Raw genomic sequence first — 22,467 nt, 5'->3', positions numbered from 1 at the left:
CTCGCCCTGTCAATAGTGCTAAGTTTGCCATAATTGACAGGATGGTCCTGTACAATAGAATTAGGACAACAAAAAATAGATTAATGACAAATTGCCATACTTATAAGATAATTACTGGCTAATAAAAAGTTGCACTGTTTTGTGCCATGCTACTATAACATTGATACTAAGCTAGTAGAAGTTGTTTGGACATGACATTCAGACAAAAGCAATGTGGTGGCCATCAAAAATTATATAGACTGGTGATATGGTGTGTGGATCGGTGGAAGTTAGTCTAAAGGGTTGCGTAAGTTGGAAGTCTGGAAAACATTAGAATTTATGGAAAACACGATCTGCAACCTGGAAGTGGAACTTACCTTTTAAATCCATCTGTAAACTCTTTCGTTCACGAAATCACTGACTATTCCTCCCGCTGAACTGAACACTTCTTGAAAGTGAGGTAAAAGGTACTCTCGGGTCAGATCATAATGCTGATTATGTCTCTCTGAAAAGACAACATTCATGTCTTGGAATCAAAACATAGGAACCAACATGGCGGCCGTGCAAGGCAGACGACATTTGGCAAAAATGACCAAAAGGAAGCGAAGATAGACAGTACTTCTAGCTGTAGATGCCCTTAAGACGTGATTTACGTTATATCAGCTATTGGATATTTGCAAAAATGGCGTATTTTAGTTACGCTGACAAATATCGTCCCACATTTACCTTGTTTACAGTCGTTGATGGTTTGAATGGTGGCGCAATGCCAGGAAACGTTACAAGCATGCGCACTAGGAAGTCGTCAGAATAACGGCATTAAATAATTCTTATATATGATTTTTGTTACAAATTATACATCAAACATTATTTCTGAGATTACTGTTATTGGTATATTTTGATTTAAGTACACTTAAACTGAGATTTTAAATGATGTCGTACAGATGACACGGCTGCCGCAAACTTGCTGAGCACTGTCGTAAATGGTGTCACTCGCGGGTGTTCCAGCGACAGGGACAAGATGGCGGCGGTAGGTGGACATTCTCTTTCGGCTCTCGTTTTCTGTGACATTTTCGTGCCATTTGTGACGATATACGCCTGTCCGAGAGGGCTGACGCATAGCTGTATACCTTCACTTTTTTTATTGAGAGTTGCACTTTGCTATTGGTCGCCCTGAACTGGCGGAGGGCGACGAGATGTGCGCGACTGTTGTTGGTCACTTTGCCGACCTGACGCGCGCTAGCACAGATGTGGGAAGCGCCGTGTAACACGGAGAGCCCAAACGACAGTCCGCACGCTATCGACGTTTCATTTATTGCCCCACGCTACTAACGTGTTTCTCTCTGTTTGTTGTTTACGTGAACTTTGTGTGTGTGTGTTGCGCGTCGGACGATTTTTTTTTTGCGCGGGAAATCTGGATGGCGTGTGTGTGTGTCGGGCAGTGGGTGCGCGCTGTGCGGTGTCATCTGCAGGCCCTGGACTGCAGCTGTCATGTTCTGGCGTGATGTGCCCCCCTCCAGTCATGTACGCCGGGGCCGGAGAGATGAAACAACACCGCTAGCCACTTGCCACCGAAACACCACCACTGTCATCCAGGGAAAACTTAATACCCTTTTAGTGGTTCATTAAGTTTCTGCCTTTTAAATACATGTAATATGCAATGTCCTGTGTTCCCCGGTGTACCCGGATAAAAAAGGTCTTGGGTCACAGTTCTTGAATTCCGTAATGAAAACCAGCATCATCTTTGAGCAAATGGGGTCACGCCGGCCACTGTATAATATAAATCAGAGAATACACAACAGTAATCCCCGATACATATGCATTGTTTGACACGGTATGACCCTGTGTATTTTTTTCCTTGGTGGCTGGGGGTCCTGATAAACGAGTCTCAAGTCGCAGGTCCAGGAGCACACGGCTGTGATAAATGGAGCAGTCTATTTACACTGCCGTCCCTGGCCTGGCGGCTTATAGAGGCCAGGTGGAGAGGGTTCACTGGCGGTATGACACTTCAAAGGCATACAGGGCACTTGCCTATGAAATCGGATAGTGGCACCAAAACTAATGCAGGAAGTGTCCCCGCCTGGCAGTCTGGAGATGGAGCAAGGGCATTGGAGAGACACTGGGCAAATATGTTCCAAATAAACACCGCACACAAGTGCCTTGTATCATTTCCATCAACAGTTTGGTCATTGTTTTGCCATACAAGTGGCGACCGCTGTGTGGTGGCTTACTTCTCGGCGTGACCCTAATGGAACATGAATGTGACTCACATGTGCGAAAAATGTAAGACATTCCCCCGTCTGGGCCCTGGTTTTTCCCAGTGTCCCCCTCAAGACAGGAATTCGGTCGTCCAAACACTTCTCAAGACGTCGAGATAGAAGAGAGTTCCAAGACATGACATTCTCCACAGACGTGCTGAGGTAATTTCATTCGCGCCATCCCCACAGGGCATGAAGGTAGACAGCCTGGATCTTAATGGGGTCCCAAAAGAGACAACAGACCCACATTCTTCATGCTGGGTACATCATCATCTTGGGTATTTGTTTTGGTGTCTGGGACAGCTTCATATAGAGGAGTCTCCTTCTGTGGCCAATCCATCCCAGATGTCTCGCAGACCTTGGAAGGGGACCATGTCCTTGTATTCAGGCGGCAAGAAATCTCTCTCCAGAATATTTCTGGAGAACCCTTGTCACTTAGAACGATGCTCAGTGGGTCATTAAAAACTAGGACACCTGTACAGTACCCTTGCACTTTGAGAACCCTGATAAGATGCAAGAAGTTCAAGTTGATACGTCTTGCACCTGGCAGTGTTTGTAACTTTTAAGCGTGTTTTGTCAAGACTCGATGACGACGTTCTACAACAAGGACCACATGGCCAAGGTGTAAACTTCCTCCCAGGTCCAATTGAACCTTATCACCAATCACAATAGCTCTAGCCATACCACATTGCAATAGATGTACAGTATATATGGCTACAGCTACCACAATGCCCTCTCGCTGACTTTGTCCCATATCTTGACAAGAAATCATGGCCATTTCAAAGTGACGTGTTTCTTAATCCATTTAACTGGACATCATAAAGGTTGATTCGACTCAATCTGCGAGGGTCCTGATATGTTTCTCCTGGGAGCTCCAGTCTTAAATAACTTAGAGAGATAGCAAGGTGACTTTCCAATGTCTATTGATTTTGAATCAAGAAGTGGTCCTACATTTTGTGAAAAGAGGCACATTGGATGGATGCACATCAACCAGTAGATCCTACATGACCGGTGGAGTGTCCTTATTTCTTTCCATCAAGGAATGCCTTATGCGCGGGTATTGATCGTTCGGACATTTACCAGGGGAATGGTCAGTAGAAAGCTGCATAATGAAAACAGTCACGTTTCCCCTGAAAGCTTTCTGGGAGAGGCGGCGGTGTAATGGGGGTAGGTGGGTAGGCACGCCACGCCAGACTTTTTCACATGTCACCTGGCCAGTCACACGGATATATGATAAAGGATCGGGTTTGTTTGAGCTAGTTTGTATCTTGTTATGGATAAAGCCTTGTGTGTTTCAGTAGTGGCTTATCCTCTTTTTCCAAAAATATATGTCATTTCGTTCCCGGTGACCTCTATTCCGAGCGGGCCTTGAGACTTGGACCCCTCGTAATTTCCATCTGCCGCGGCCAGCTGAAGTAGTATTAGGGTCAATCAAAAATCTTTTTTACCATCTTTGGAGAAAAGTGGCTGAAATGAAGTTGCCTAAACGAGCTTTGACAGCACGTCCACTTTGGGGCTAAATTTTGTTTCATGTTTGTCCTTGATATCCATTTTGCGTCGTCTGGCTAGGCAAGGGAACATGAAGAATATTTTGCAGTAATCCTCTGGAAATGGTCTGTTCCAATACATGTGCAGATCCCAGCAACCTGCCAATACTTGGAAATCTAAACCTTGTAAAAGTGATTTCTCTGTGTGCTGCAAGTTTCTTTTTTATTTATTTCTTTTTTTCGGGCTAAGAGGACTTGAATGCCAAAGAGCAATCTGTTCAAGTCTTGTTCAAACCCCTCGGACTGAGTGACCACTGGTCGAGGAGGGTTCTTACCCTTCATATTGGATACTGACCAGTGGGAGATGATTGGACGGTCAGAGCTTCTGAAGTGCGGGGAAAAGTGAGTGCATCCGAAAGTGCAGATAGAAATTTTCTAAGTGTCCATCGTGACCGGTGCCTTGCTGAATACTGATCCCCATTGGACAACAAAGTTTTTCTCCTGATTGCCATTGCCAAAGATGGAAAGGAAAAAAAATTCAGAGTGCAGATGACTTTTTTTATCATCTAGGTAATGAATCAGCTCTGAATAACTTAGATAATAATTAATATGTTAAGTCATCTGCTTCACATTTTATACCAATGAGATAATATTTATTAATATAATATTCATTTTTCTCATTATGATGTAGGATGAGAAGCATTTGATGCTCATGCCTGGCTTCTGCAAATAATCAGCATGGATGAAGTCCTTTGTAGAAGTTGCCTTTTGTAATCATGTCTTGTCCCTTTTCATTTCCATTTGTCAACATCACTAAACATTCTTCCTCACCCCTGACATGCACATGTAGGCTGGCAAGCATCTCTGGTAGGTATGGTAAGGATATAAGGCAACAGCTAGGACAGTTCCTGCTACACAGCAGGATTTCTGCCCTCTTGGGTTAATCCTACAAGCTTCGGTTGCTAAACTTCGGATGGCTTCTCTCTCCCAGCAAGTGTAAATGATTAGAAGAGGAGTGGTTCGGATTGGTACACACCGCTGATCTTATGATCACTCCGTATCTAGCCTCTAATCTTTTTCTAACAACCTCCTTCTAGCAGAATGTAATGCCTACTTTTTAATACACTGTTCTTTTCAAAGAACAGCTGCCAACAAACTGTAGTAGTCTGAGTTATTGAATTGTAATCTCTCAGTTTTGGATAGTCTAGTTGGCAGTCCTTTCCTTAGCCTGGATGCCAGACTGTTTCCAGGGCCTATACAGGCAATCTCCTTTGCTCCAAGGCCAACATGCCCCCTAGGAAATTTTACCACACCCCCCTGAGTTAGGGAAACAATTTGGCCATATGACAAATTAGGAAGAGCTCAGCAGTGTTTTTCAGGGTCTAACTCAGGTTCATGGTTTCCTAACTTTCCTTATCAATTAATTTAAGTGTTTTTTCGTCAACATTAAAAAGATCATCTGAATTCTGATGCTATATTTAGTATAGACATTTTTCTGCACCTCCAGTTTTCATTTTTTTTAGTTTTGTTGTACATGTATGTACTTGCCAATACAGTAAACAATGAGAAGCTTTTTTCTTTTTTTCCTCAATTACATTTTGTACACTCTAAGCTGTTGTTTTCAGAGAAATGAATTATAATGTGAATTGAAGGATGCTCACTAGAGTACTTGAATTGAGTGAACAAGTGAATTGTGTTTATCATATGGCCATCAGATATTAGTCTGACTGTCAATATCTATAACACCAGCTAGGGTTTGAAACACCATGCCCAGCCTGCCAGTGCCACCTTTTGCATGCCCGTGGCTGTTGCACAGTTGATTCTATGCTTTAGTAGCACATTTTGATATGGTGACATTGCCGGAGCCCGCCGAGTCACTTACCATTTAATCATACTCCTGTAGGGTCAACAGAGAGTTTGGAAGTGTTAAGCAGAGGATTTGTGGAGCAGCCCGAATGGCTTGGATATTATTACCATCACCGCCGCCCAGGCACTGTCATGCATTACAAGGAAGCTATCACTCATACGCCAGCCATGCAAAGTGCTGTATTAGACCTTTCGGATGATACAAGATGCCATTAATGCCCCTTGACATTATGACAGTTATTGGTGCAGAAATTTAAACAATCTACAATCAAGAGCAGCCCTCGGTGACCTAAAATAGTTTATCTCAGACAAGTTGCCATACTTGCCCCATCCATTCGGAACCTGTTTGCTTGGGTGCAGTGCTGAGTGTAGGGTCGGACGTAGGGTGGCCATTAGCATGACATTTATGTGCGGGATGATATGTGGGGGAAGTGGCCCTAACTTTTCTCGTATGAACATCTATCTGCCTGTGCCAATTTGGGGGATCCTGGATTATGCTATCTGTGCGAAGGCCGGCGTTAGTGGATGGTGTCATGCGGATTGTAGTCTGTCATTTTACTGTACAGATTTCGTCCTCGAGTGTTTTGGAAAGAGAGGTCAAACCCAACAAGTTGGAATTTAGAGTCTGCCTAGAGACTAGAGTAGTCACATGATAGTGATACAGTGCCCTTTTTTTTTTCCTGTCTCTCTACTTGCAATTATCCTCCAGGCAAGAATATTTACAATAAACTTATATTTTGTACTATAACTGGACTTTTTTTTTACTACTTTTAAGCTGTTGAAGTATTTGAAAAAAAACACTGCCAGCCACCATACCAATTTTCTTTGTTTTGGTAATTTGTTGATACCGGTATTGATACTACTGTATATCTATTCAATTTTTACTGCAAAAGTTGACCATTTTTATTGTAGAAATTCATGTTGACATTCTGACTACTCTGTGAGATAATCTGACCATTTTGTGTGCTAAACTGTTTGAATGAGGTGACGATGTCATCTCTGTCCTGATTCTCCCCATTCCCTCAATACAAACCCAATCTACAAGCCATCATCATCATCATTAAACCCAGGTAGACAGCCATGCCACTGGTAGTTGCCCAAATGTAACCCAATACTTTTTCATATCTATTCGATTTTTACTGAAAAAGTTGAAATTCTGACTACTGTATGTGAGATAATCTGACCATTTTGTGTGCTAAACTGTTTGAATGAGGTGACGATGTCATCTCTGTCCTGGTTTTCCCCATTCCCTCAATACAAACCCAATCTAGACTCCATCGTCATCATTAATAGACAGCCATGCTGCTGGTAGGAGCCAAAATGTGGGCTGATCAAATAGTCCCAGACAGTAAACTCAATAATTCAGGTCCAGAGTTCTTGTGAAGATATTCCTACATCACAAAACTGTAATACCTTTGATGTAGTTCAAACCTTTATTTACCGTACAGGTAGATTCTTGATCTTGTTAACTTGTCTTGTTTATACTCATTTTTCTTTTAGCCATTTTGTAACTATGTATGCATTTTGTCATTGTGTTTTACTCTCATTTTATGTTTTTGAGTAGAAGGCATCACATAAGCAACTGTGCTTCTTGCCTAATACTCAATAAATATATGTGAATAAATAGAAAAGATATTCCTAAAGTCCTTTTATCACGATGTGCAAACATGGGGACATGTTGAAAGTCTGTCGGCTTGTGTAAGATTTGCTCGCCAGGGAGACCTCTGGCCCTGGCTTACCTGTGAATTCGTGGCGTAGGTGATAGAGCATGCCCCAGGTGGCACAGGCCGTAAACCTCTCCCGCTGTGATCGTGTATCGGGCCCGGCACTCTGACCCCACAATCATGTAAAATAAGTCAATTTGTGTCATCATGGCAATCGACATTTGAACATGTCGGGGTAATGACGGCTGGCTGGTTGGACAGGTGTAAGGCTGAAGTGTGGTCAATAGGTTCCCCCATCCAAGCTGCTTGTACAATTACTGCAAAGCACACAGTTGTCCTTGGTGCTACAAACAACCCACTAGTTTGTCTGATGTGCGTGACGTGGATTGGATGCAGAAAAATAGCTCTTCTTAGACTTGGCAAATGCAGAGTCTAGCACGGCGTATGTAGCCAAAGGGGGAACATGCAAAACATACTCGTATGCCTGTTTTCAAACAAGCCGCACATGTACCATGTGTGCTTTGGCATCTGCTTTAATAAAGTGGAAACTTTTAATATGCTTTGTATACCCTTTTGACCTCTTAGGCCGTGGTTTGCAACCTTGGGCAATCCCAGAGACAATTTTCAATGGCAAAGCTAGCCGGGCTAGCAGGTTGCAGCTGAGGAGATTGTCTGGGCAAGTTAAATGCTTGACTGATTGTGCACCTGTCACACCGAGCATGCACTTGCCGGGACCCTACATGCCACAACGCTCAATTACTGGGAGCAAAAAATACTAAAATGTCTACAGTCATTAGCGGCCGTCCCATAGCTAGGAGCTCCCCTTCCGAGGAGGTCATTAAGTGCGCCGTGCCGGGAGACTTCATCCGGGCATATTTTGAAACCGGACGCCTTTGTCTAGGCTTCCACGGGGAGCGGCCTGCTGTGGCGAGGCATAATGCATGTGGAGCGGGAGCCAGGGATGAAATATGATGTCCGCTCCAAGGGGCATTTTAAGATTAATGGGTACTTGACACATCTCTGACATTGGCTACCCAAATGTGTCCCCCTGCTGCAGCTTCATCACAGGAGGTGCCCTGATGTAATGATGGCTTTATGATGTTTTGGGGCCTTCATCATCTATTGCTCGTGTAAATGAGCGCCGGGTCGTGTCAGATGTGTGGTCATTGGAATATTGCAGGGCAAGCGGAAATTGAGGCAGACTGTCTAGGGGTTAACTTGTGCGCAGAGAGAATAGGACACTATATCAAAATGTCCATGGAGCATTATGGCATGATATAGCCATCTCTGCCGTGATGTATACCGAGTTTATGGGACGGGGGTAGCGAACTTTGGGTAATTTGTGTCTTGGTCATTCCGTTCAAGTTGCGATCATGCTGCCTGCGTCCACTTAATACCAGTGGACCATTTCTTTATGGTCAGTCATTTCCAACCGCGTGGCTGTCGGCCTGGGTATATGGTGTGGTAAGGGAAGCAGTCCAACCGAGGGAAATGCAACAAAATATAGGAATAGTGGCTGTCCGCAGGATGAATCGAAGCGTGACGCTTTTTCTATCGCCACTTGTCACGTCTAGCCGAGCGCGCCGGGTCACCCCTATACTTTGTGATAAGTGCGTCGGGTTCTTTTACGTGCAGAGGTTTAATGCCCGAGGCACCCTCGTACACGGGACAGAAGGGTTAACGTTCCCTGCGAAGGACGAATGCAGAACGTGGCCATCCGGGGCTCGAACTCTGGACCTCTGGATCCACAGAATTTAATCCAATATAGACAAGATGGCATGGACATTGAAATAGAAATACGATGTATACGTGGAAAAAACTTTAGGCAAGCGGTCATTTTGCCAACATGTCCATTTCCTGCAGACGGGACACGTCTAACCTTCCTCGGTGCTTTAGCGATTCCCAGAACAGTTTGGCAAAATCCACGAGGCGTTCTATTTCGACATTACTGCAGGACAGTTGCAGGCAGGGGTCATTTCCCTCCGCGGCGGTACACACGCTCTTGAGAGAAAAGTTTGCATGGAGGGCGAACCTCGGGCACATTAGAATGTGGAGAGTGATTTGTCGATGATGAGAAGTTCTTGCAGGCCACTCCTTGGGTCAAGTTTGGGGGTGGCTATTCCCCAGTTTAATTGCTTAGCGAAGGTGACCATGTCTGATGCCCGTCGCCATGCATTATTGATGGGGATGCCCTGAATGTTAATTCTTAGGGCAGCTAAGCTACCTGTCCATGCATGAAATGTTGAGGCAAATGAAAGTGAAATCATCTGTCACTGGTGGCTCCGTCGGGAGCCCGGTGTAACAGAAACTACCCCTCATTACTGCCCATTGAAGTTTTATGAAGCCCGAGATCGTGATTGGATGATGATTTCTTCATGATGGAATTATCACTTCTTAATGTCCCACTACTTTATAGGTACAGTACGTGCATGGCAGCAGGCATTTTTTTCTTTCTTTCTTTTTTTTAAAGAAAAAAGGGTGAGGCCTCTTTAGCAGGCAGGCCAGCGAGCGTCTTCCCCTCGAGTTTTTGTCTGGAGAAGGGATCGATATGGTGAGATTGGAGGTATCTTGTTTGGAAATCTTTTCATGGTGCTCTTATGTCCACTTCCTGTAGTGCCGCCGCGGTCAGAAAGGGCAGCATCACAATGATATCATGCTCGGGTACCAATTTGGTAATTGCTGATTTACTTTCATTGTTTTTGAAACCCTGTAACAAAACGAACAGCCCTGTGATGTACGAAGTTGTCAGGCACAGGCAGCATACTCTCAGAAGTTTTTTTTTGGTATCGTCCCTTTTGACTGACATGAGAGGCAGGGAATATTGGGGAATAAGAACAAAGGCGCCACATTGCAACCGGGGTGAACACGATTTAGGGCGGAGCATTCCCGCTGTATATGTCGCTCGGATGTGATTTGGGCACGGGTTAGTCCAAGCTGCCATTACGACGTAGGTACCGTCGTTTGCCGCGTGCACAGAGAGTTCGGTCTCATTTGGGAGTAAATGTGGCAAAGACGCCATGTCCAGGCAGTGACGTCCGGCGGGCGGCTGGCCGGCCATGCTGGAGTGGACTGCCTCCTCCGGCCAGGTTAGATGTGCATTCGGGTGGCCGGGCAGAGATCGTGCCTAATAAGATTAAACCACAGCGCAGTGTGTGCACCCAAAGATAATAATAATGTGTGGACCCATTTCGTCGCATCTTAGGGAAGAGGATAATGCATTATGGATTATTCCCCTTGGCCTTCGATTCATTTCGTGGCCGGAATGCAATTACGGAGGGGAGTGGACAAACAAGGTAGCCCCGTACCCTTGATCAGTGCGCGGCAGGAATGCCTCTGCCATCAGTAGTCCCTTTGCAAGAGCCTAACGAAAGCGGGGCTGGCCAGAGATCATTAGTGGCCACTTGTTTTTCCGTGGGTGCACCTGACCAGTCGGCCGGCGGCTCGGGCGGGGGTTATGCGGCTGACCAGATCAGCCGTCCATCGGGGAATGGAAATGCCAATGCATGAAAGGTCATGACATGGCAACTTAATGTCACCACTGTATGCGGTCGGACTGAAATGCGGGTCCTTCAGCCAAGGAGAGTTTTTTCTCTCCCACGTCCGTCCGTCGCGAGTAACAATGTTACGCGATACACGTTTAGGGAGAGAAGCACAGACGCTTCTGTGTGTTTCTAGGAACACTCTGACTGTTAACTTAAAAATTGTGTCTGTTTATGATTAGGACATGTCGAGATTTGGCAGTTGTCGATGTTATATATAGTATTATGCCAAAATTTAATGTTTGTTTTGAAAGTTTGTTACTGTATCGTAACTTTCATATTTCAGTTCTAAATGGTTTTCTTCTATCATGTCTATGCTGGTTCAGTGCAGTCAAGACTGCCCAAGAAGACCACCCCAATAAAGGGACCAATGAAATCTGGTCTATGTAGACAGGTGGTCACTATAGTGTAGACAGGATTCTTAATGCTTGTTTCAATGGGGAAAATGGCACGTGGTTGCTTTTGGGGAGGTGGTTGTCTTAACCAGGTTTGACTCTATCAGTTTTATTATGATAGACAGGAAGTCAAAACAGTAGCAAAATCTCCCCACAATGAGCAGAATGGACTCTTCCACCCAGTTCCAATGGACTTCAGAAAGTTTTAAACACCCCACCCCCCAAAAGCAACCCCTAACAGGTGTTTGCTATATATTGCTTTTACTGTCATGGCACAGGACAATCACATTAACAGACATTTTTTTAGTAAAAATAGAAAAGTTCCCACCCCCCAAATAAAATGGACACAATGGCCTCTTCCACTCCATTTGCAATGTTACTACAATTTTGTATTTGTATCAATGCTGCTTAGCTGTATAAATGCCCAGGTCGTCAGTGTAAAAACAGACAGGCATTGCAAAAGTTGTCTTGTTTCATTGTCCATCACATGGAAGAAGAATCATAGAATGCTGATGCATATACAAGTGTGTTCCATTCCATTTAGTTTCAATATGTAAAACCAAAGAATGCAATTAGTGTGGCCTAAGGAGTCCTTGTGAGAGCTGTGTATAAAATAAGATAACAGTGTATTCCCACGAGAGGCAGTAGTGTGATGTGTCTCCATCTTTCAGTAAGGCTGAGTGGGGACGTCTAGTGTTGGAGAAAAGGAAATCCTAAGGTTACCTTCATGTAAACATCAATCAACCTGATCCCTTGTTTGTAAACACTTTGTTAGAATTAATGGGAAAGTCCCATAGTGTGACCAGCGGTAATTAGCCGGTCCACTGGAAGACATTAAGGAGGGACATTTTGTGAGAGATGGACAGGACTGACAGTAGATTGATGGGTGGTCAGCAGGGTTTGGCTGGACTGCTTCTGGTCAGTAGTAAGCTCTGCCAAATGGACTTTTTGCCACCTTTTCCCTGTACTGAGTGCCCTTGGCAAGCACAGTTTTGAGTACACTTAGCTTTCGATTCAAACTGAAGGCTACCGTAGTTGACCTCAGCCAAACCTGTGTAAGTGACCACCTCTACATAAATATCACCTGGTCAAAATTGATATTCAGTCAAAGTATAGCTAGCTAGTGACCACCTCTACATAAGGACCACCTGGCCATTGATATACAGTCAAACCTGTACACAAGTGACCACCTCTACCTGAGGGCCACCTGCCCAAACGTGACCACTTTTTTGTGGTCCCTTAGACCACCTGTCCACATCAGCCAGATCTTGTTGTCCCTTGAGCGGACTTTTTTTTTAAAGTTATGACTGAATATTGAGTCTCATACTCCACCAAAAGACAACAATGCTAAATAGACAAATCTCTATCTACATTGACATTGACAGAGGAAGATTATAATTGACAAAACAGTAGTCAGTGTCTTATTTTGTTACTGTCAAGTGACTAGCATGTCCTCTCACACCTGTTAGAACAGATGTTGCTCCTTCTGTCGACATTGTCAGAAAAAGAAGAAGAAACTGTTTGTTGCCAACGGTATTTCGATGGCCAGACCCAAACAGACCATCTCTCGTGGGTTTGCCGGCCGGATCGATCCCTCCTTCCTTCCTTCTTGCGATGTCGTCTCTAGAAACCTGTTGCAGGGATTCTGCGGAAACTTTTCTGCGGAGGGTTCAGTTCGAACGGCCGACGGATTTATCGTCCCGTTGAGTGCCAGTTTGTTATTCATAGTGCGACCCACAATCAGGCCGGGGCCTGGCCAGGGGATGGTAATGCGCTGACCCCCAGACCTTCGTGAGTTGGCAGGTGGATAGCCAGCAAGATAAGGCCCTGCATATTTCTGCCTGCATGTCCGTATGACCACGGGCAACATTTCCCATATGTATCGTTACAATTTAGCCAATAATATCAACCCGGCCGCGGAATGGCCGACAGCAAGAGAAAAGTGAGCGGTGGCCGGGAGATGACAAATTAGAGTCGCATCACTGACCAAGGAAGGGTTAGAGAGTTGAGTTACCCGGCATTCAGCACTGTCCGGCCACGAGCCCACACTCCCCACAAAGCACTGAGGTGGCAAATCCCCCAGAAGACATCTGCGTTGCCAAAAGTCTCGGTGGGGTGTGTCAGGTGACGGCTTAGGCCAACCGGAATATTAGAACGGAGGAGAGACTACTACTGTGTGGTTTGCTATTGAAATTAGCAATGTGATCCATTTGATGTGGTCTCGGCCACAAGTGAATAGCCCTTCCCCTAGGTTATATTATGCAGCTCAATCACAGAGTCCTGAGGCGCATTAACTATTCCCAGCCAGCACTGATGTCTCCGCAGGACGACGTGGAGAACAATCGGCACATTTTGATGCGCATGAAATATTCAAAATATTCCCCCAATATAAAAGCCCCTGTCTAAGGTATCACAAAGTTTACATGATCTCCGGCCCATACAGTGGCACATGCTACAACAGGCCTCCCAGCGTGTGTACATGTACATGTGTGAGGAAAGATGTCACTGCTTGCGGAGCCGGGTACTTTTGGCACTTTTGGAAAGTTCCCAGCCACCAAGGTAACGGAAAACAATTGTGGTTCTTTCTTTTAATTGGAGGGTGAAGGAATTTTTCTGTGTTTGCTCGTGTCAATGTGTCTGTCACAATTGCATGTGATTTCGGTCGGCAGTGCGTGTGTGTATTGTCGTGTCGAGGCGTTATCAGGAGTAGATATCGGCGTCTCCGAGTGTTGTTCTCCTGCGTTTCCGCGTCCGTTACAGATTAACAGCTCCTACAGGTTACAAGATTTATTTCACGGTAGGCGGGGAATTTGGCTTCCCACATAATTAGTGTAAATAGTTATGGCAGATTTCATTGTAACGTGCTCATCGCTCTCTCTCGCTCTCTCTCTGTACGGCTTTAACGTGTGGTAATGTCGTGTAAATTCCTCCCTAAGTGTGTGCAAAGCCGTTTGGTTAAGTTATATGGGTTTTCTTTGTGCTTGTATCAACTGTTCTGATTTTGAACGCTTAATAGGAATCCGTATAATGACCACAGCAATCAAGGCCTCATTAAGTTGATGTGATAGCGCGGCGGCAGCCCTGCGCTATTTAGGTCGGGCGCTCAGAGAGAGCGCGGCTAGCCACCACACATCCTCTAACTGACCACTGGATGCTATCTTTATTTTAGTGAACAATTTGTGCCTCTCTTGCCGCCCGAACGGGCAGTCGAGTGTTCTTTTGACCTTGCGATGGTCAGCGTGGAAATCGAGGGCTCATCAAACATCAAAGGACACATCCATTTTACATGGTAGACTGCAAATTTGGGGGGTAAAATGGAACAACATTAATATCGCTGTAATGGAACCACAGCCAGACAACATGAAGAATGGAACAGGTTTTGTTCAATTTTTTTAAAATCAAATTTCGGAGCAGAACCGTGTCCACACACACAGACAGTTTGTAAGTTACAGATGACGGGTTCGGACGTACATACCTACATATTCACAGACGGTGTTGATTATCATTGGCATCTGCTTAACCGTGTCCGCAGCGGATGTGTAAATAGCGGGACTGTACGAGAAGGTCCATTAGTGCAAAATAGCACCAGTGTCCACAAACGGCCACATTGCGAGCCAAGAGCATCATTACTTGGCCCCGAGATTGGGAGATAAGCACTATCTCCCCCATCCAGTCTGTAACAGCAGCGCTGCGCATACCTCGGCAGGTCTCCGCTGCAATTCTAGTAATCATAGCCATGTATTTTCCCATGAAGAGCTTGTAATCTCTTTCCAATTGGACATGGTCAGCAAGTTAAGACCATCACCCTGCCACCTGCATACCCAGGTATGTTCCCACTTGTGGCCCGGCCAGCCAATTCCTGTGGTGGGTTTATGCTACATACGAGACAAGGCACTCTCCAGAGACATGTCTAGCATTTTAGATAAGTCGCTGTAATCTGGCCCCGGACAGAGACTTTTCGGTACCATATTTGGTCGGGCCCGGGTCTTTGTGAGTTCCATTTTCCAATAAACCTTGAAATATGGATTGGCACTATGGACCCCCAAGGGCAGCTCCAGTCATCTACGGTCCAGTCCCAGATGTGTTTGCACAAGTTTGGGTATTGATTAACTCTGTGTGGGTGCCCAAGTGTACCGACGCCCGCCTGCCTTTCCGTCCTCCCTGGCTTGGATCTGTCTGCTGTGGCCTCTTCTTTCCCCAGGCTAAAGTCTGTTCCTTTCCAGATGCCCGCGAAACTCAGTCATTTGTGTCATCACCGTGCCGTGAGAGCGTCTGTCCGTGTCTGTCTCATCTGTTGGCATACATGTATGCCACTGAATTACTTAGGCAAAGCAAGTCAGAGATAAAGGAAGGACTGCTGCTAAGTATTTCCTTGTCACCCTTGTACAGAACCTTTTTGTTTTAATTGTCAGAAATATTGAAATGTTCACGTCAATCTGATTTACCTCTGATTAATCGCTGTTAGTGTTACCTCTCTGTCCATGTCTCATCTGCTGGCATACATGTACAGTATGCCACTGAATTACTTAGGCAAAGCAAGTCAGAGATAAAGGGATGACTGCTGCTAAGTATTTCAGTGTCACCCTTACACGGAAACTTTTTGATTTCATTGCCAAAAATATTGAAATGTTCACGTCAGTCTGATTTACCTCTGATTAATCTCTGTTACCTCTCATCTGTTGGCATACATGTATGCCACTGAATTAGGCAAAGCAAGTCAGAGATAAAGGAAGGACTGTTGCTAAGTATTTCCTTGTCACCTTTGCACAGAACCTTTTTGTTTTTTAATTGCTAGAAATGTCAAAATGTTTGGGGCAGCCTGATTTTCACTGTTACTGCTAGATCTCCACTACAAATTAATGACAGCAAACATGCGTTTCCAATGTACAGTATTGTATTACAAAAGAACAAATTTGAAACACCTCAAAAACCTCCTTTCCCCTTCAGACACCACGAAAATAAATGAATTTACAGCAGACAATATATCATCCATCGTCTGCATGTGGGACATCTCCTCTGGCTACTTCAGCCTGCTACTATCGGGGAGTGGGAGTGGTGTTTTGTTGTGGCGTATTGATCACTGATTACAAGTACTAGATGGAGAGTTATCCTGCAGTCCTATCTACCTCCAACTCATTATCCCTCTGACAGCTGCTCCAATAGGACACCTCAAGCCTAAGCTACACACCTTCAAAAGTTCCTATGTTGTTGTGCTCTCGTTACATGTTTGTACTCAGTCCAGAAGTCTTCTTGTTTGTTATGATTGTATGTATGACCCTGACTATCAAAGCTAAATATAGTCTTGTCTACCTTGTCTGCAATTTTGTCTGTGTGCTAAGTTCTAGCCCCAAGGCTACGGTAATCTCTCACATATACTTGTATGAGTACATGTATCTACAATGTTGCTGTGAAAATGTCTCCTACAGGATAAGCAGACAGGCAAGGCCATGAAAGCAGTTTTATGTAAATCACAGATACCAACCTGTTTGCATTGCATTAGCCATAAGCTACACCAGCCAGACTCGCGCTAATTTGCCTACATTACCATAAGTGTCTTAAATTGATTTGGAGAGGACTCTTCCTATAGGAAATGTCGGCCATATGGTCGGGGGTGTTCGCGGGCAGCGTCGCGGCATTACCTGCGTGTTAGAACGCTGTCTAACACCGTCGAAATTGCCTTGAAATATGCCATTTCCTTCCCCGGTGCCGGGATAAGTCCTAATGAGAGGCGGGTATTAGTTGCGCCGAAGTAAGAGGCGAGAGAGATAAGGCCACAGCATGAAAGGACCAGCGGTGGCGGCCAGGACTCCCAAGCAGTGCAGAAAGTGGGGCAGATAACCGCAATCTCTCCCAGACCAGGCCCTGTTTATTTGCCTGTCCCTCGGACCCGAAGTCCCCGTTCCTTCATTGGCCTTGAGAAACACCTGCCCGGAGTCACAACCCTGTGCCGAACGGTTACCCGGCCACAAATAGCAAATTTGATTATCCTGCATAGACAGTTTACAGATAATTTGGCATATCTCCCAGCAGTGAAAAGACATATTGAAGGTTGTGCTGGGGACTGTAGATAAGGGTGCTGAGGGTATTAGGCTAGTATCTAGGCCTGACCAGCGCGGTGATGTATGGATGCCACCAGCCCTCTGGGAAGGGCTGATCCCAGTAGGAAAGGTCACTGTTTGTACTGATAGCTTCCAGACACTACATCACCTGCATGTGGCTATTCAAACACTGCCTGGCCCCGGCACACAGTAGCCGCTCAGGCTCTGCATCATTCCGGGCCCTATAAAGCATGGCCAATTGAATCAAATCATTTGGGTATGACACAGGCTGGGACCTCGGGGAGTGACCTGACATTTTATGGTGGAGATGACATACACCCTGTCACTGCGCGGCCCTGTACGGGCGAGGGGTGAATATGGATTTGCCCCCAAATTCATTAGGTATGCTTGTCCGGGCAATAAAAGCGGACTAGCCGGGAGCGGGGACAGTATTCTGAGTAATGACTCAGGAGAGAGTCGGTGGTTTATGCAGGTGTTTATGTGACAAGACTGTCTGGTCAGTGTGTAAATGCCTGGCAGTGCTTGCTTCGCTGTGTCCAGTTTAGGCCTGTTATGATGTGTGGTGTGGGGGTGGGGTGGCTAAGGCCAGGGGTCGGGGCCAGGCCTGTCCAGCTCCGGTGTATATGAAAAATGTCGCACCTTATCAAACCAGTTCCTGTGAAATCAGTGTGTCACCTTGGAGTCTGCCACTGTGCCCTTTCCGGCTATACATAGTAACCATTACCGCTGAGGTGATGATGAAGTTGGTTATCGAGTGCCCACTGCATTCGGGGCTCATCCTCCTTGCCCACGACACTGAATACAAAAATCCGACGCTCGGCGCAAATGGGGTTCGCGTGGCGCCACATTCGGAGGAAGGCAATTTTGTCCCGGGCGGCCGCCGTGTCATAATGTGGCATTGAATAAGTCCAATAATGCTCTGAGCTTCATATGAGAGCGGGGACCTCTGGTGTCAAGGGTGGATATTGTTGACACGGGGAGTCCTATAGCTGCACATTTTATTCATCTCCCGATCTCCACAGGACGTCAGCGCCGCTGCGTGCCGCCGCCTTGCTCCGGGCACGGGCAGATGTCTCTGACACTGTCGTATTCATGCGGCCTAAGTCCCATCCATTTGGCCGGTGCCATTTAACAGGGGATTAGAGGCCGGTTAATGGGTTGGACCCTCCAAGCTCCACCCCCAAGGCGCCGGCCCGGCAGTGCTTTGAGCAATACGAATGGTCATTCCCATTGATGGCCAGCATACTGTTTGTCATGCAATGTCATGTGGAACATTCTGCAATTATGATCACCCATAACGTCACTTAACGCAGAGGAACGTGTTATGCATACCCCAGATGGCATGGGCTATCACACGCGCCGGCCGGACGCTCCTGCCATACGTGTAGCGTCCACCAAGGTGTCCGCAGTGCCTCCGTCGTCGTTGTTGCGTCGTTGTCCGGGTTTTCATCAGCGGACGTCGCCCGTTGTCTAATTGTTGTCTCTCTCTCACCATGATGTTTCAGGCCATCCGCTGCACGCTGCCGGCCTGCCAGTGTGAGTGCTTCTCGCCGGGGAAGACTCAGCTGCGCACTTGTGAAACCTGCAAGCACGGATGGGTCGCGCACGGTAACGTACCACTTTTCTTCCCGTTTTTTCTCTAACCCCAACTCCTGTACTGTAGTAGTGGTGTGTGTCTACTGCATGTAGAACTACAGAACGAATGCCTGTTTTTAACGGCTTGCCTGCATGCTGACCCCACGGTAGATATTGCTGTACATTACCCGATGTAATAGCTGGACATTGCATGCAATAATGTTTCCGATCACGGCTCATTACCCCTTTGATCCTTCTCCATTCGATCCGTGTCCTGCCCAAGTTTTAACCCCGTTCTGTCGCGTCCTTTCCTCACTTCCTCTAATTGATCAAAAGTTTCTCCGTGATGGGGCTGTATGCGATTAATAATGAACAGCGGTGCAGGTACTTTAAAAGAAAACTAATTGCCGTCCCGAAGGTAGACCCGTGTGCTCTCTCGCCGGCCGGTCGGTCAGCCGGCCGGGGCATTAATGGTAAACAGGTAGCCTTTCCATTCCGACCATTAAAGTCATAATAGACTTGTACAAGTTGTAGCAGGACGTGATTTTCTAGTCGAACAAGTTCAATATTGGGCACAACTATCTCCTTTGTGTTACGGTATCGGCACCTGTGTTGAAACTGGAACTTGTTAGGACCAGCATACGATGTACATGTGAGTTACAGTTTAGCCAGGCCCTTTGGCAGTACGCTCCTACCAGCCTGCTAGACAGTGTTTGTGGACGTATTGACAGATTTTCCCTTTTCACAACAACTGACCACTGGTTTCCGTTTGTCGTCGACAACATTTACCGGGCGTAAACAAGAAGGTGGCGTGTTACCGCAATCGCACCACTGCACCGAGGAAAAAAGTAGGCCAAGTTATAATTGATTGCGGATCACATGGATTCAAATCTGCTCTCCGCTTTCCTGGTAAACTGATACACCTGTAAGGAGAGAAATTAAAAGCGAGTATAATACATGTAAATGGCAAGATGGTTCAATACTCTAGGCTTCGTCAAAGTCAGGGCTGGAAATATTGGGTGCATCTGCACTTTTTTGCACCAAAAATTGGAGCTGTGCTCCTAATTTTTGACTGTTGTTACACTGTACAGGCACTGTTGTACACCAGTCTAGTACATGTAATTATGCAATAAATGAAATATAAGAAATAATAAAATCTTTGTTATATTACCTCTTTAGAATTTAGATATTTGGCTATAGAATGTTACATATTATCATAAGCAAATTTTTCGATGGATTTTGGTTAACAAGGCAAATTTCAGCAGGAGAAATTCACTGAAAACTCATTAAAAAAAAAATATATCTGGGGCAAGAATTGTAATAAGTGATAGTCTCGATATTAACGATCCATTGTTTTTCTGATCGGCTCTAGAAGTGCATTGGAGTATACAATGTCATGCAAATCAGGTTTTCATTCATTCCAATTGTGTTCTGTGTATAATTATGGGTTCACCACACCACGAAGTGGTGTGGTGAAACCATATTGCTTTTTCTGATGTTTCTTCTCCTTCTCCTTCTCCTCCTCCTCCTCCTCCTGCCATATCTTTAAATGGATTCAGCTTCTTCATTTTAGGGCCTAAGGTCCTGAAATTTGGTATGGAGGTACAGTGGGCAAATACCCCTAGGCGTTTTTTAAATTATTGTGATACAGGCTTTTAGAATGGTTTTATTTGAGTTTTTTGGCTGTGTTATAGCAAATGTATTACTGTGTTAGTCTGCCTTGTTTACCACGTTTGGGCATGAGTCATCAGAATGGAATGCAGGGCATCAACCAATAGGCATGCAGCTTTCCTCTATACTTCTTGCTGATTGGCTGTTGGGATTTAACTTGATTAACACCTGCACAGAAGCATTTCCATACTGACAGTATGTCTGTATTCAAGTGTTTTGGTAGGTATTTCAAGCTTTCCTGCTCCAGCATTGGAATGCCGGGCATGGACGTTTTTTTTTTATTTTGAAAATCAACAGTTTGCATTATGCAATTAAAATCCTAACCAATAAAGTAGGGAATAGCTATCCAACTGTTGTTTTAGTTGTATTTTACTTCATATTATAGTTATATCAATGTAAATCATTGTTTTCCCTTGTGTTTCCCATTCTTTCCCTGCCATGTCGTAAAATGTGGTGAACCCATCGCTGTATTTGCTCCAAAGCAAATATTGGCCTTTCTAGTTGTACTAGTTCTTCTGATCTCAACAACATAGGCTTTCGAAAAACAATAGTCTTACCTTTGTAGTTTTGAAAGTAACAGCCAAGTTCTGTCAAATAAGAGCCAGAAACTGTGTTCCTCGTTCTGCTTTTGAAAGGGCCATTTTGTTAGATGTTATTGTGTTGATTTTATTTTTGTGTTTGCCTGTTTGTGTCTTTGTTCATTTGTTCTGTGTTACTAAATGAAGGTTCTTTTGAGAGGGAAAATATAAATAATTTCAGGAAAAAGAGGTACACTAATTGTTTCATTTCTCTCCAAAGACCATACGTATCATGGACGTTATGAACACATGCATGTCCATGTTACATTTTCTGTTTTATGTTTCTTGATACAATATACGGATTGCTCTTTTATTTTGAACTTCAATCATATACTGCATGTATGCCAGCATTTAAAACCGGATCTTTGATGACATAAACTTTAATGTAATAATAGTTTTAATCAACAATACAATATACCACATGCTAACCAAATTAATAGTGAACTGAATTTCTTGTAGTACAATACTTACACTTTTTGTGCTCATACCAGACCAAAGTTTAAAATGACAATATGATAGTCTCTCCTACCTAATAGTTGAGGATTGATAAACTAAGTCTTACTTTTAATGAATGAAAGACCTTTATTGTACGCTTGTGCTCTAACGAGCTAAGTACAGGTCATGGGTAGACAGGGAAAAGAAAACAGTAATGACACTTACATACTATATAACCTAATGCGATCTACTATTTACAGGTTCAGCTTCTTCTCGCTTCTTTACGCAGTTAAAGATGTACGAACATATTGAGCTAATTATACATGGTTTGTCAAGTTTCATGAGGAATTCGAATTTTTCTATTATATCTAAATGTCTAAAGCTTGGGAACTTATCTATTACATAAGTATAGAGGGAATCCCTCTCATTTCTATATAATGTGCAGTCAACTACAAAATGGCATTCATCTTCAATATAATCTAGATTACAAAATTGGCAGATCCTTTGCTGTAGAGGAATGTGGTTGTGTCTTCCCTTTTCTATGTGGAGTTTGTGTGAACTTATCCGGAGTTTTGTGATGGCTGTTCTGTGTCGAATGTTTGTAATTCTCAGATATTTTTCCTCATGGTAAGTATTTTTTAGTAATCTATATGTTCGTAATTTGTTGTTGTTACGAATTTCTGCTGTAAAAGTTTGGAAATACATGTCTTTTAAACGTTGATCAAGGGATGGAATAATTTGTGAAGAATTTAAGACACACGACATCGGCGAATTCCATACGTAGGCAAAACCACACTCCTCTAGGGTCTTGCGGACTCCCGAAGCCCAGCATTTAGCGCCGGATGCATCCAGTTCAAGTTGACATAATAGAGCGTCTGCTGAGAGACTATCAACCGGCACGTTCTGGCGTATTCTGATATAGTGTTTAATGGCGTTCAGAGATGCTTCTAGTTTGAGGGGATTA

General features: G+C 44.7%; 2 protein-coding genes across 3 annotated transcripts in view; one reads left to right on the top strand and one right to left on the bottom strand.

Moving 5' to 3' along the window:
* LOC109482211 (centlein-like) overlaps positions 1-455 on the bottom strand; it is a 59,758-nt gene extending 59,303 nt beyond the window's left edge. Inside the window, exon 1 of the mRNA XM_019784903.1 lies at positions 357-455. Within this exon, the coding sequence (XP_019640462.1) occupies positions 357-369 (13 nt within the window). The 5' untranslated portion in view covers positions 370-455. The remainder of the gene's footprint in view (positions 1-356) is intronic.
* A 276-nt stretch (positions 456-731) lies between these two features.
* LOC109482358 (zinc finger protein basonuclin-2-like) overlaps positions 732-22,467 on the top strand; it is a 52,602-nt gene continuing 30,866 nt past the window's right edge. Inside the window, exons 1-2 of one of the 2 annotated variants that reach the window (XM_019785046.1) lie at positions 732-1,006; positions 18,750-18,852. In XM_019785046.1, coding sequence (XP_019640605.1) covers positions 998-1,006; positions 18,750-18,852 — 112 coding nt within the window. In that variant the 5' untranslated portion in view covers positions 732-997. Of the gene's footprint in view, positions 1,007-18,632; positions 18,853-22,467 lie in introns of those variants that run through there. The other variant, XM_019785048.1, reaches the window with a different exon arrangement.

This window comes from Branchiostoma belcheri, unplaced genomic scaffold, assembly GCF_001625305.1.
Source record: "Branchiostoma belcheri isolate BF01 breed outbred unplaced genomic scaffold, Haploidv18h27 scaffold6, whole genome shotgun sequence".
Classification (NCBI taxonomy): domain Eukaryota; kingdom Metazoa; phylum Chordata; class Leptocardii; order Amphioxiformes; family Branchiostomatidae; genus Branchiostoma; species Branchiostoma belcheri.
This window is presented reverse-complemented; position numbering and strand designations above follow the sequence as displayed.